Raw genomic sequence first — 11,792 nt, 5'->3', positions numbered from 1 at the left:
TGTATATGTTGGGAACATTTCTCGGGTTAGGGTACTTTAAGTATTCTTTTTCTGTTGTTTCTTCTTCTTCTTCTTCTTCTTCTTCTTCTTCTTCTTCTTCTTCTTCTTCTTCTTCTTTTTTTTTCTTCTTTTTTTTCTTTTTTTTTTTTTTCTTTTTTTTTCTTCTTCTTTTTCTTCTTCTTCTTCTTCTTTTTCTTCTCTTCCTTATCTCCTCCCCCTCCTTTTCTTCTCCTGCTTTTCTCTTCTCATCTTTCTGTATCTGTCTTTCTCTCTCCCTGTTCTGTAGTACCAGGAATTGAACCCAGGGTTCTGTGAACACTAAACAATCACTTTACCACAGAGCTATAACCCCAGCTAAAGTATTTCTCTACCATTACACTTCTACTAAAAAAAAAGTCTGCTGACTTAAGACATAAGTCATTTAAGACTTTTTAATGCTAAATCTTACACCTTTCCTGGAGACCACAAAGTGTGTTTTTTCCAAAGATGCAAAGTGGCATCCCTAGACTTCCTAGGTATGGTCACATTGTTTTGCTCAGCACAGTATGACATTTTCATCATTGTGAAGTGCTTCAACCTAATCCATTAGATTTGGAGAGCCTCATTCACAGGCAAGCTTTAAAAAAAAATGGTTATAAAAATCTAGTTGAACCAATATACTATGTATTTTCCTTATCTGCCTGGATCTGTGTTTCTTTCTCTTCTCTCTGACTGCCTTGGTGAGCATCATTGCCCTCTTCCATACAGCACCATGTCCAAAGCACACATCCTGCTGCTCTGGGCTGCCCTGGCGCTGACCAGCCACGCACATGGAGCAACACTGAGAAATGCAGACGTGTGGAAGCCACTGAGCAACCCCAGAAACCGAGAACTGGTAAGAAAACACCTTGGGAGCACTGGCTGAGGGGTGCGACTGACACCTTTCAAGGAGTATAAGGAGGCAACCAAGGGTTAAGAAGATTCTCATGAGGACAGGACTAGATTTTGCTCCCTTGGTAGCTAGCATCCTAACATGTCTCTAGCCAATTTACACTTGTTTCTATATGGAGATGCAAGATTATATTAGAAGTGAGTTTATATATACACAGCACAGCACACTTTTAAGTGATCTTATATATACGCCAATGTTAGAGCATTGGTTTCTAATACAGGTACAATATGAAAAAGGTATTGGGACTTAGCTCAGTCATAGAGAGCTCGCCTAGCATGCACAAGGACCTGGGTTTGATTCCCCAGAACAACAGAAGAAAAGAGAAGGGGGAGGGGAGGAGGAGATGGAAAGAGGAGGAGAGAGGGAGTGGGAGAGAATCACCTTTTGTTAGGCATCTATTGAATCCCACAACAGCATCTGCAAAACGTATTTGCAGAAATTGGAAGCCGACCCTGTGCAGATATCCATCCATTTCAAGCATATAGATAATCTAGAAAATAAAATTCAAAAGATAAGTGAAATACTCCTTTAAAAGCATGCTCAGATCAACAAGAGTGTTGACATGTCTATTTGAGATGTAGAAGAAAGGCAGGGAAATGCACACTAGGCTTTCAGCGGGGTTTGTTTGTTTTGTTTTTGGTTCTTCATTTACATAGGGCATTCAACATTTTCTCGGTCTCGTTAGTTTTTCAGAAGCCTCCAGGCCTACTTCAAGGGCAGAGGACTTGATCTTGGAAGCCTTCCAAATACCTTCTCCGTGAATGAGGACCCCAGGCCTCTCTCTTTCCAGTTGGAACACATCGCGTCTGCATTTGCAGACTATGAAGAACAGAGAAGCTCCCTCCCTAACCCCCTCAAAGGCTGAAAGCTTCTGAGCCAGGTAAAGGGTCTGTTCAAGCACTCAGCTCATGCAATAGAGAGTTTGAAAAAAAAAAAACTTCTTAGTCATCAGTTTTGATTATACTTGCCACCACTGGATATTTAGGTTTGCCGCAGGCATTTCATAGTCTGGATTTTTATTTTTTATTATTATTTTTTTTTAGTCTGGATTTTTAAATAAATGATAGTAATGATGCCAAAGCATTGCTCTCTAGAGAGAAGTACATTAAAGTCATCAGACTGTCACAAGGCCTCATCCGTGCCTTACGGAGGTCCTATTAATTTAGGAGGATTTTTTAAACTAATGAAATAGCACATACTCTTATTTATGCATTTTTTTTCAGACTTGGTCATACAGATAAGTTATATGGAAAATTATATGTCAAGAAATATGTTAGGCTGGCTGCTTAGAGTAAATGGGGAAAGTTAAGTGAGTAGTTTTTGGGGACAGGACCGTGCTTATCTTTGATTTTGGATTTCCTCACCTAGAAAAAGAAATGACAATAGTGGCAAAGGTGGCATTTTTCCTGTAGGGAAACATTTAAAATGTGTTTATAGTCAAGATTCGAATTATTTTTGATTCTTATCAAACATATAGGTAATGGTTTTAGAAGCAGTAGATATGTTACATTCAAAAACTTGAATCTAAAGGATCATAATTAAAAGTATTTCCCACTCTCCCAAAACTAAGAGGATTTCTTGTGGGTTACCAACCGTTGTTCTTTACTGCATTTGCAGAAGATATTCCATTGTTAATTTTCTTAAATGGGAGGACAGAAAATGGTGTTATTCTAAAAAAGATGATATTTACCGTGTGGAATACGCATTTGAATGCTGTCCTAAAATGAGGAAATAAAAGCCGGGCGTGGTGGTGCACGCCTTTAATCCCAGCACTCGGGAGGCAGAGGCAGGCGGATCGCTGTGAGTTCGAGGCCAGCATGGTCTACAAAGTGAGTCCAGGATGGCCAAGGCTACACAGAGAAACCCTGTCTCAAAAAACCAAAAAAAAAAAAAAAAAAAAATGAGGAAATAAAACAGAGCAAACCCTGACACCAAGACCTTCCCTTGATCGTTTCTTCATGAAGAGGCTCAGGGCGTGGAACGCAAGACAAAGCTCAGTCTTTCCTACCGTAATGCCTGCTCAGTGTGGCACAGCAACGCCACCACTCCACCACTCATCCCTAGCGAAAACAATCGTCCATGTGGCATGGGTGAGGCAGTGTCAAAGGGCAGAAGGCAAAGCACACAGGAAGTACTCAGCTTTGTCGAGGAAACAGCTTCTGGTGTCTCTGAGCTCTGAGCTCTTCGTTCGTCTGGTTCTGGTGACGGTTTGCAGGTCTTCGTGTTATCACTCTCTGTTGTCCCACACTACAACTCTCTCTTGCTTTTTTCAGGTGACTATGTTGAAGGTGCAGAAGAGCTTTTCAGTAAACTTCAACTATGCCTGAAGTCCTGTGTGTGTATCTTCCCTTCCCTATTAGTCAGTTTGCAGTTATTTTATTCTACATGTACAGATTTTCCCATGGAAACAGCTGGACCTTTGCAACATACGATACTGGCATGCATATTTCAGTATTTTTTTAACCATAATTATTGAGTGGGAGACTGCATGTGCTTGAAAGAGTTACAAAAATACCACATGTAAAATGAAATGATCATTTTCCTAGCTATATATTTTTATTGAAACGTGCTTTCAAATTATCCTTTATATTTATCACCTATTATCAAGCAATATTTTTATTTAAACAAGTTGTGCTTACTTGATTCTACAGTATATTGTATGCAATCATAGGGATTTGTACCTGTTTACTACAGTGTATCATATGTAATAGGGATTCAGACTTAAGATTTGTTTTTGTTTTTGCTTTCTCCTAAAAAGATGATGCCGTGATACTTTTAGTTTGCGCTGTTGTGAGACTTCCTGCTAGTATTGTACTGAATGGGGGTAATGAACACCCAAGGGGATTTGAAATAGAAAACAAAGAGATTGTAGTTGCTGCAAGGTCTCTGGGAGATGCTTTTATGCTGTATTCCAAGGTAAAAAACTGTCCCATGTCAACTATTCCAGCTTCACCATAGCCTTGCTTTAGACACAAGTCACTCGACAAGGGACAGTCCCAGAGGGTGAGTTCCGCACTCCTCCAGCCAAGCCACTCGCCTTGTCACAACTCACGGTGAGCCATTCCAATTCCCACCTTTTCATTTGACATAGCTACTTTCCCTGTTTGTGTTTTTATGAAGATTGGCAACGTTTTCTGTGTGATCCAAGCAAGAAACATTGTACTGGACTTCACACAGCAATGCCCTGGTATCACTAGTCTGCGTGTTTCAAAACAGCGTACTGTAGCTTTTTGTGGAGTGTTGATGCTGAACACAAAGAATAAAATACTTGTGCAAGAACACGTTCTGTGTCTGGCTTGGTGAAATTCTATTGCAGTTGTGAGGTGTTTGTGAGCAGAAGCCATTGTGCGACTCATTTGTTCTCTGGGGCCTAGCAGAATGTCTGCCATGCAGCAAGCATTCAGTGAATGCTTGTTAAATTCAAGGGTGTCTTCCATCCCTCACACCATACCAAACATAAAGTAAACACTGCTTTAGTTAACAAGATTACTATTTGCCATTTAAAATATAAACAGTCATTGATGGGTTATTCATCATTAAAATGCAGCAACTTATTCAGATAAATGGCTGGGTGAGGGATTCCTCACTACTACGGAATTCCTAAGTGGAGCTAGAAACGCATTTTCTCTTCCCTGGCATCACTTTTAATCTAGGTGAGTGCTTATTGATTTCAGAGTCCTCAGAACCAATGGGTACCCATGGGAGTTCTGAGCTTGTAAATCATAGGGCAGAGGCATGTACACTTAGGCTTAAACATGCCTCCCCAGTGCATCTGTGAGTCCCATAGTGGTTTTAATTTCATAAAGGCTGCACTACTGGCAGGTAGAGAAGGCTGTCTTCACAGCACATGACTGTTGACACATTTGTTTCCTCAAATACTGCATGTTAGAACCTCCTTCAACTCTACCCTCTTGCTTTGCTATCCAGAACTTCTCCACACACATTTCTAAAGTCCACAGGAAAGAGAACAATTATGCAGGAGGTCCAGAGTTAAACCGTTTTCTCTAATGGAAGCAAATGTACTTTAAGAGCCATACACTGTCAGGTCCTTGGTGCATCTCTACCTCTACACAGGTCCTTGGCAGCCTTTCTAGCCTGACTTTGAAATTCTTCTGTGATGATTCTATTTTCTATTGGATTCTATGGCCTATTGTCCTCTGTTCTGGATCTAGTGTGGTCATGGGTTTCTGAAAGGGTTGAGATTTTTATCCTACTTGGAAAATGCTTCCATTCTACATTTTCATCAGGCCTCGTAGGCAATGAGACTCCTGAACAGACAACAGACCCAAGGGCTCAGGTATGACAGGGGACATGACTCATGCCCTCACTGGGCTCTCAGTCCCAGTGAGGACTAAGATGTACTGAAGGAGGCGTGTGAATGTGGAGCCAGGGGTGTAGGAAACTCTCTCCTTAGTATGAGATTGCCAGGGGAAGCAGGTCCAACTTTTTGAGACAGGGTTTCTCTGCATAACAATCCTGGAGGTCCTGGAACTCTCTTTGCAGACCAGGCTGGCCTTGAACTCACAGTGATCCTCCTGTCTCTGCCTCCTCCTGAATGCTAGGATTAAAGGAGTGGGTCGCTACGCCCAGCTGGGAAATAGTATTTTTATTATAGTGATTAGAAGACAAATGTAGGGCAGGTGTGGTGGTGCACACCTTTAAACCCTGCACTCAGGGCAGAGGCAGGAGAGTATCTGAGAGTTGAAGGCCAGTCTGTCTACAGAGTAAGTTCCTGGACAGGCAGGGCTACAGAGAGAGAGAGAGAGAGAGAGAGAGAGAGAGAGAGAGAGAGAGAGAGAGAGAGAGAGAGAGAGAGAGAGAGAGAGAGAGAGACCCTATGTCAAAAAAGAAAAAAAAGCATGCTTCTTTGTCTTAGAATATACATCTACTTTTATGATGTTTGATCTACAAAGATGAAGTTCAGGAGAAAAGAGCCCCCCACCCCAAGATTTTGCAGAAGAGCGAGGCGGCCCTGGAAAAATGGTCTCTTCAGGAGCACCGCAACTCTTCCTGTGTCCTCTAACAAGAGAAAGAATGGAGTCACCTAGCTGTACCCTTTTAATTCAGTTCTCATGGCATAAATTCAATGTTCTGCTTCCTTTAGACTTTCCTTTTTGAGCCTCAAAAATCAGTCTGAAAGACCAAAATGTTTCTTCTTGGTATTTTCATTATTGTTGTAACAATTCGGCTTCATCTCGAGGCAATGTGGCTGTCTCTGACTCATCCAGGGAAAATCACTGTAAGGAAGTAGAAAAGGAAAAACAAGTTAGATTTGAAGGCATTCTGCTATATTCTGACCCCTAAAACAACCTCCATGTCCTGGAGGTGCTCCTTAGCAGAACACATCTCCTCCCACCTCTTCCCGACCCTCTTTCTCTTTAATATGTATCTGCACCTGATGGCTTGCTGTTCTCATAACCCCAGCAGCCAACAATGACAAAAGCCAGACGACTAAGCATTTGGGTCTGAGGAGAGACGGCTTACCTTCCAAGGAACCACCCCTCACCTTCTTTCTCTTTCCCCCTTTGAGTCAGTCTGGAGCAGCGATAGATTTGTAGACACAGCTCCCCAACTGCCTGAAGACTTCAGGGGAGTATTCCTGGCAGTTCTTTCTGGCGATTGCATTTACACACTGCATTGGCTCAGGTATGCTTCTGTGCCTGTGTAGGACGCTGGGGAGCCTTCCTCAGGAGAAACACAGTGACTCCCAACTGAGATAGTTTTCTGCCACTGGCAGTCCTGCTCCTGCAGGTTGTGCCCTCTGATCCTGCCACGCTGCTACAGATCCCCTTCAACCGAATTATCATAAAGATGGTTAAAGAAGCCGGGTGTGGTAACACACGCTTTTAATCCCAGCACTCAGGAGGCAGAGGTAGGCAGATCTTTGTGAGTTTGAGGCCAGCCTGGTCTACAAAGCAAGCCCAGGACAAGATATTTAAAAGAAAGAAAAGAGAGAGAGAGAGAGAGAGAGAGAGAGAGAGAGAGAGAGAGAGAGAGAGAGAGAGAGAGAGAGAGAGAGAGAGAGAGAGAGATCCCAGCACTCGGGAGGCAGATGTAGGCGGGTCTCTGTGAGTTCTAGGCCAGCCTAGTCCACAAAGAGAGTTCTGGGCCAGCCAGGGCTATTACAAAACAAAAAACAAAAACAAACAAACAAACAAAAAACCAAGAAGAAAAAAAAAACGCTGTCTCGAAAAAATAAAACGTTCAGGACAGAAAAGTTGATTGGCGTTAGAGATAGAAACCCAGACAAATGCTCTGCCACTCTTTTGCACCGCCAGATCAAAACTCTCCTTCAGCGCCTACTCCAACGGAGGCTGGCATTTGAAAGATGGCTTTGGATACTCCCAGGCCTGCCAGAAGAGGCCCTGGGCCTAGCCTGCAGGCGGAACCCGAGTGCGCGGCCGCAGCGCGGGCCGGGGAGGTTTCTAGTGCGGACTCCCGGTCCGTCTCTTTGTAGCGCCGGGCAGAGAAGGAGACTGTTGTCGTTTTTCCCCCGGCTCGGTCCGCCGCTTCGTCCTCGCAGACATGTCGGGGTTCAGCCCGGAACTTATCGACTACCTGGAAGGGAAAATCTCCTTTGAAGAGTTCGAAAGGCGGAGAGAAGAGAGAAAAACCCGGGAGAAGAAAGTGAGCCGCTGGGCCCCGGTGCTCCCCGGTCTTGTTTTCCTGCCCTGGGTGGGCGAGGAACCCCCCGCCCCCCGGCAGCTTCTTTCTCTCCCAGAAACTCCTATTTTCACCCCACCCCGGTACTCGGCGCCCCTAAAGACATCCCTAGTCACCCAAAAGCTTGCCTCGGTGGGTTCGAACCGCCCCAGACCCACAGTAAATGTTAATTGGATCATAGCCCAATCTTCTCCAGCTCAGCTGGAGACAGCATAGTCTCGATTAGTTCCGAACCTGGTCCTGCCACTAGGTTGTGACCATGGAGGGGCACTGTGCGCCACCGTTCTCTAGGAACCAGGCCTTTTGTTTTTGTCCTGTGTACAGTGGTCTTGGGGATCAAAGCTCCCCACCACTGAACTACACCCCTGGAGCGCCTATTTTTTGAGGTGTCTTGGTGGTGTAATTTGACCTTAAACAGAAAAGTGAACTTAATTGTCTGATAATGAGGACTTCTTTTTACGTTGTTTTTCAGATTTTAATAAGTATGTCAGCTTGAAATAGTTTGTCACTCATTTGAAGTGCATAACATCTGTGGACCCTTTTGAAGTTAGCTGGTATCTTACTTGATTTGTGGACTTCTAAGCACCCTATGCTTAATTTAAAGTGTTAGATTAATGAAAGTAAACTATTTTAAGTCATTGTATACATATTTGCAAATAACTTATGTAAACTACCCTTAAGACATAAGTACTTTGAAATGCTTTGAAACTATTCAAATTTAGATTCCACATACAAGGAGTCAGCTTTTTATAAAGATAAAGCAAATGCCCTATCCCAGGCTGAGAGAGTTAAATCCGCATTAGCGTTTTAGAACTGTTTTAACTGCTTTCCAATCACAGAGTGTTCAAGATAAAGGAAAACCGGCTCCCGAAGGAAACCCAGATGACTCTGAAGTTCCATCATCATCAGGAATTGACTCTGCCAAGTCCCTGGACAAAAATGGCAATGAAGGTGTGTTGAGTGCCATTGCCGCCAGCTTTAAATGGGAAGAGATTTAGTAGAAACATTTGCTTTTCTTATAATGATTTTCCCTTTTTTGTTGTTGTTTTGTTTTGTTTTTGAGACAAGGTCTCTGTGTTAGCCTTGGCTCTCCTGGACTCGCTTTGTAGACCAGGCTGGCTCACATGGATCCGCCTGCCTCTGCCTCCCGAGTGCTGGGATTACGGGTGTGTGCCACCACGACTGGCTGATTTTCCATTTTTATTACCTTGTTTATCAGTGTTTGGTGCATACAGCTGCTTAATAGTTGTTTTTTTGAACTGTTCGTAGCAATTGTTAGTTGCTTTGGGATGCCTGCAGTGTTGTGAGGTTCATGCCAGCACTTGTTTAGGGCCTCTGCGTTTTCACTTCCTAAATGGGCCTTCTCAATGGGAGGCTTCTCAATGGGAGGCTTCTTCTGGACACAACCAAGTTGTACTACCATACAAAGTTAGCTGTGTGGATGGGGTTTCACACACATCATAGGTCTCTCTCCAGACTGTGCTGCTTTTCGTCAACTTGACACACACTGGAGGACCTGGGAAAAGGGACCTCTTGACCACGAGTCATGTCTGTGGGGGTGTTTTCTTGATTAGTGGTCCATGTGAAAGAGCCCAGCTGCCCCGCCCACTGTGGGCGGTGCCACTCCTGGCCAGGTGGTCCTGGTTTGTATAAGAAAGTAATCTTACCAAGCTTTGGAAACCGAGCCAGAGAGCAGTGTTCCTCCATGGTCTCTGCTCCAGTTCCTACCTCCAGCTTCCGGCCTTGAGCTCCTGTCCTGGCTTTCCCGGCTGATAGGCTGTAATCTTTAGCCCAAATGTGCCCTTTCTTTCTTAAGTTGCTTTTGGTCACTCTTTTTATCACAGCAACAGAAAGCAAACCAGAACCCAGCCCTTAGCTTTCCATATCCAAATAATATACTTGGTTTGTAGATCCAGACTAATAAGCCCATCACAGCCTAAATGAGCATCTCAATGAGTGTACATAGCTATCAGTTTCCAGTGACTAATGTATTTTTCCAATTATCAGAACACTCATCCTTATTCATTTGGCCATGTCAAATTACTTGGGATGCTGGTGTCAGTTAGAGTGTAGCTTCATGTTTAGGGGGCCTGGTTGGAGAGCTAAAGTAAACTACTTTGCCTGGTACTTTTGTCTCTGAACAAATAATCTTCTGCATAAAACAAACTCACACTTCGTTCTTGAGTTTCTGGACCATGTTGGGAGAAGGAGCAAGGAGACAGGGTTGAGCTTAGTTTCTTCCCAGCAAATGGGGCAGGAGGGGCTGAAGAAGGTCTGGCAACCTGTGGGGTCTTGCTTCTCTGCTCAGGGCAAGGTGAGCCCTTCAGTAAACAGTCTCTGGGGTGAGCCAAAGCAGCCCTACCCCTGGGTCACTGCCAGCCTTACTGTTTAGGCTTTTCATGGGGAATAGGGTCAGTTGAGTCCATTTCTGGTGCATGCGAACTGGCTGACCTCACCTGAAATTGTCCTGTCAGTCCTTTAGAGGTGAGACACTCCCTGTTCCTTAGCAAGGACTGTCCTAGAACTCTTTGGTTTTTCTTGGTAGTCTAAGCATGTATTCAGAGTGGAAGAAAGGTCAGTTTGGAACAAGATCTGGCAGAATCTACAAAGTAAAGATGAGGTATCTAGAATTATGTCTTCTTTGATTTTTCTGAATACCAATTCTTTTTTTGTTGTTTTTTTGTTTTTGTTTTTTTGAGACAGGGTTTCTCTGTGTAGCCTTGGTTGTCCTAGACTCACTTTGTAGACCAGGCTGGCCTTGAACTCACGGAGATCCACCTGCCTCTGCCTCCCAAGTGCTGGGATTAAAGGCATGCCCTACCACACCCAGCCTCCATACCAATTCTTAAGGTCGTTTTCTACTTTCCACACAGCCTGGGCCTTTTAATGTCATTTGCAGCTCATTGTCCTGTGATTCCCACCTACTAGGAAGGCTGTGACAGATGGATCCCAGGTTCAAGACCATTCTGGGCTACAGAATGAGTTCAAAGCCAGCCTAAACTTAGTGAGACTCTGTCTTAAAAAGAAAAGGGGAGCTGAGGATATGGCTTAGTATTTACCTAGCACAGCATGTGCTGCAAGACCCTAGGTTCAATTCCTTACAACTTCTAAAGTCTTGTATCTAATAACCTTACCAAATTTTGACAGCTTGTATGTAGAATCTTTTGGATTATATACAATATGATCATGTCCTCTATAAATAATAATATTATTTCCTTATAAATGTGTGCATATGCATGCATGCATGTGTGCCCTTGTATTCATATGTTTAGCCTAGAAATGGCCATTAAGTATTTTCCTTTATCACACACCAGCTTGTTTTATTAAGCCAGGGTTTCTCACTGTCTTAGTCACTGGTTCTTTTGCTGTGAAGAGACACCATGACCACAGCAACTCGTATAAGGAAAGCATTTAATTGGGGCTTGCTTAGAGTTCCAGGGCTCCGTCCACTATCATCATGTCTGGGAGCATGATAGCAGGCAGGAATGGTGTGGGAGAAGTAGCCAAGAGCCACATCCTGGTCCTTAGGCAGGGGGAAAGCCACCCACCCCCAGTGATACTTCTTCCAATGAAGCCATACCTTCTGATCCTTACCAAATAGTGCCACTTCCTGGTGGCAAATATAGGAGCCCATGGGGGTCATTCTTATTTAAGCTGTCATACTCACTAAACCTGGAGCTCGCTCAGTGGCTGTAACAGTTGGCTAACAAGCTCCCAGCATCCTCCTGTCTGGGTTTCAGTTAGAGGTCACCATACTGCTAGGCTTGCTTAGGTCTTACATCTATGCCTTATAATTAGAAAAAAAAATTCCCTTTCTGCTCTTACCTGTTACTATGTGTGCGTTTGATTTTGCTCTTCATTTTGCTTGTGTATCTGGTTGACTATAGAGGGTGAGTCGGCCATTCCTGCAGAGTAGAAGACATGGCTTTGTGACAGCTTTCTTTTCTGTTTTTTGGGAGGTGTTCATTTGCCATTTTACTTTCAAGTTGCTGTGCTAAGGAATTTGTACTTCATGAACTAGCAATTTTTTTTTTTTTTTTTTTTTTTTTTTTTTTTTTTTGGTTTTTCGAGACAGGGTTTCTCTGTGTAGCCTTGGCCATCCTGGACTCACTTTGTAGACCAGGCTGGCCTCGAACTCACAACGATCCGCCTGCCTCTGCCTCCCGAGTGCTGGGATTAAAGGTGTGCGCCACCACGC

The 11,792-nt window shown here is 43.7% G+C and overlaps 2 protein-coding genes across 2 annotated transcripts in view; both read left to right on the top strand.

Moving 5' to 3' along the window:
* The first annotated feature begins 751 nt into the window (after window positions 1–751).
* C12H2orf66 (chromosome 12 C2orf66 homolog) lies at window positions 752–1,801 on the top strand. Its single transcript, XM_051153700.1, has 2 exons — window positions 752–874; window positions 1,617–1,801. Exons 1-2 carry the CDS (start codon window positions 752–754, stop codon window positions 1,794–1,796), a joined length of 303 nt encoding a protein of 100 aa, XP_051009657.1. The 3' UTR covers window positions 1,797–1,801.
* A 5,579-nt stretch (window positions 1,802–7,380) lies between these two features.
* The window catches only part of Gtf3c3 (general transcription factor IIIC subunit 3), a 34,066-nt gene continuing 29,654 nt past the window's right edge, over window positions 7,381–11,792 (top strand). Inside the window, exons 1-2 of the mRNA XM_051153822.1 lie at window positions 7,381–7,558; window positions 8,434–8,545. Of these exons, the coding sequence (XP_051009779.1) occupies window positions 7,457–7,558; window positions 8,434–8,545 (214 nt within the window). The 5' untranslated portion in view covers window positions 7,381–7,456. The remainder of the gene's footprint in view (window positions 7,559–8,433; window positions 8,546–11,792) is intronic.

The sequence above is a fragment of the Acomys russatus genome, chromosome 12 (assembly GCF_903995435.1).
Source record: "Acomys russatus chromosome 12, mAcoRus1.1, whole genome shotgun sequence".
Classification (NCBI taxonomy): domain Eukaryota; kingdom Metazoa; phylum Chordata; class Mammalia; order Rodentia; family Muridae; genus Acomys; species Acomys russatus.
The sequence above is the reverse complement of the archived record's forward strand: the minus strand, read 5'-3'. Positions and strand labels throughout refer to the sequence as shown.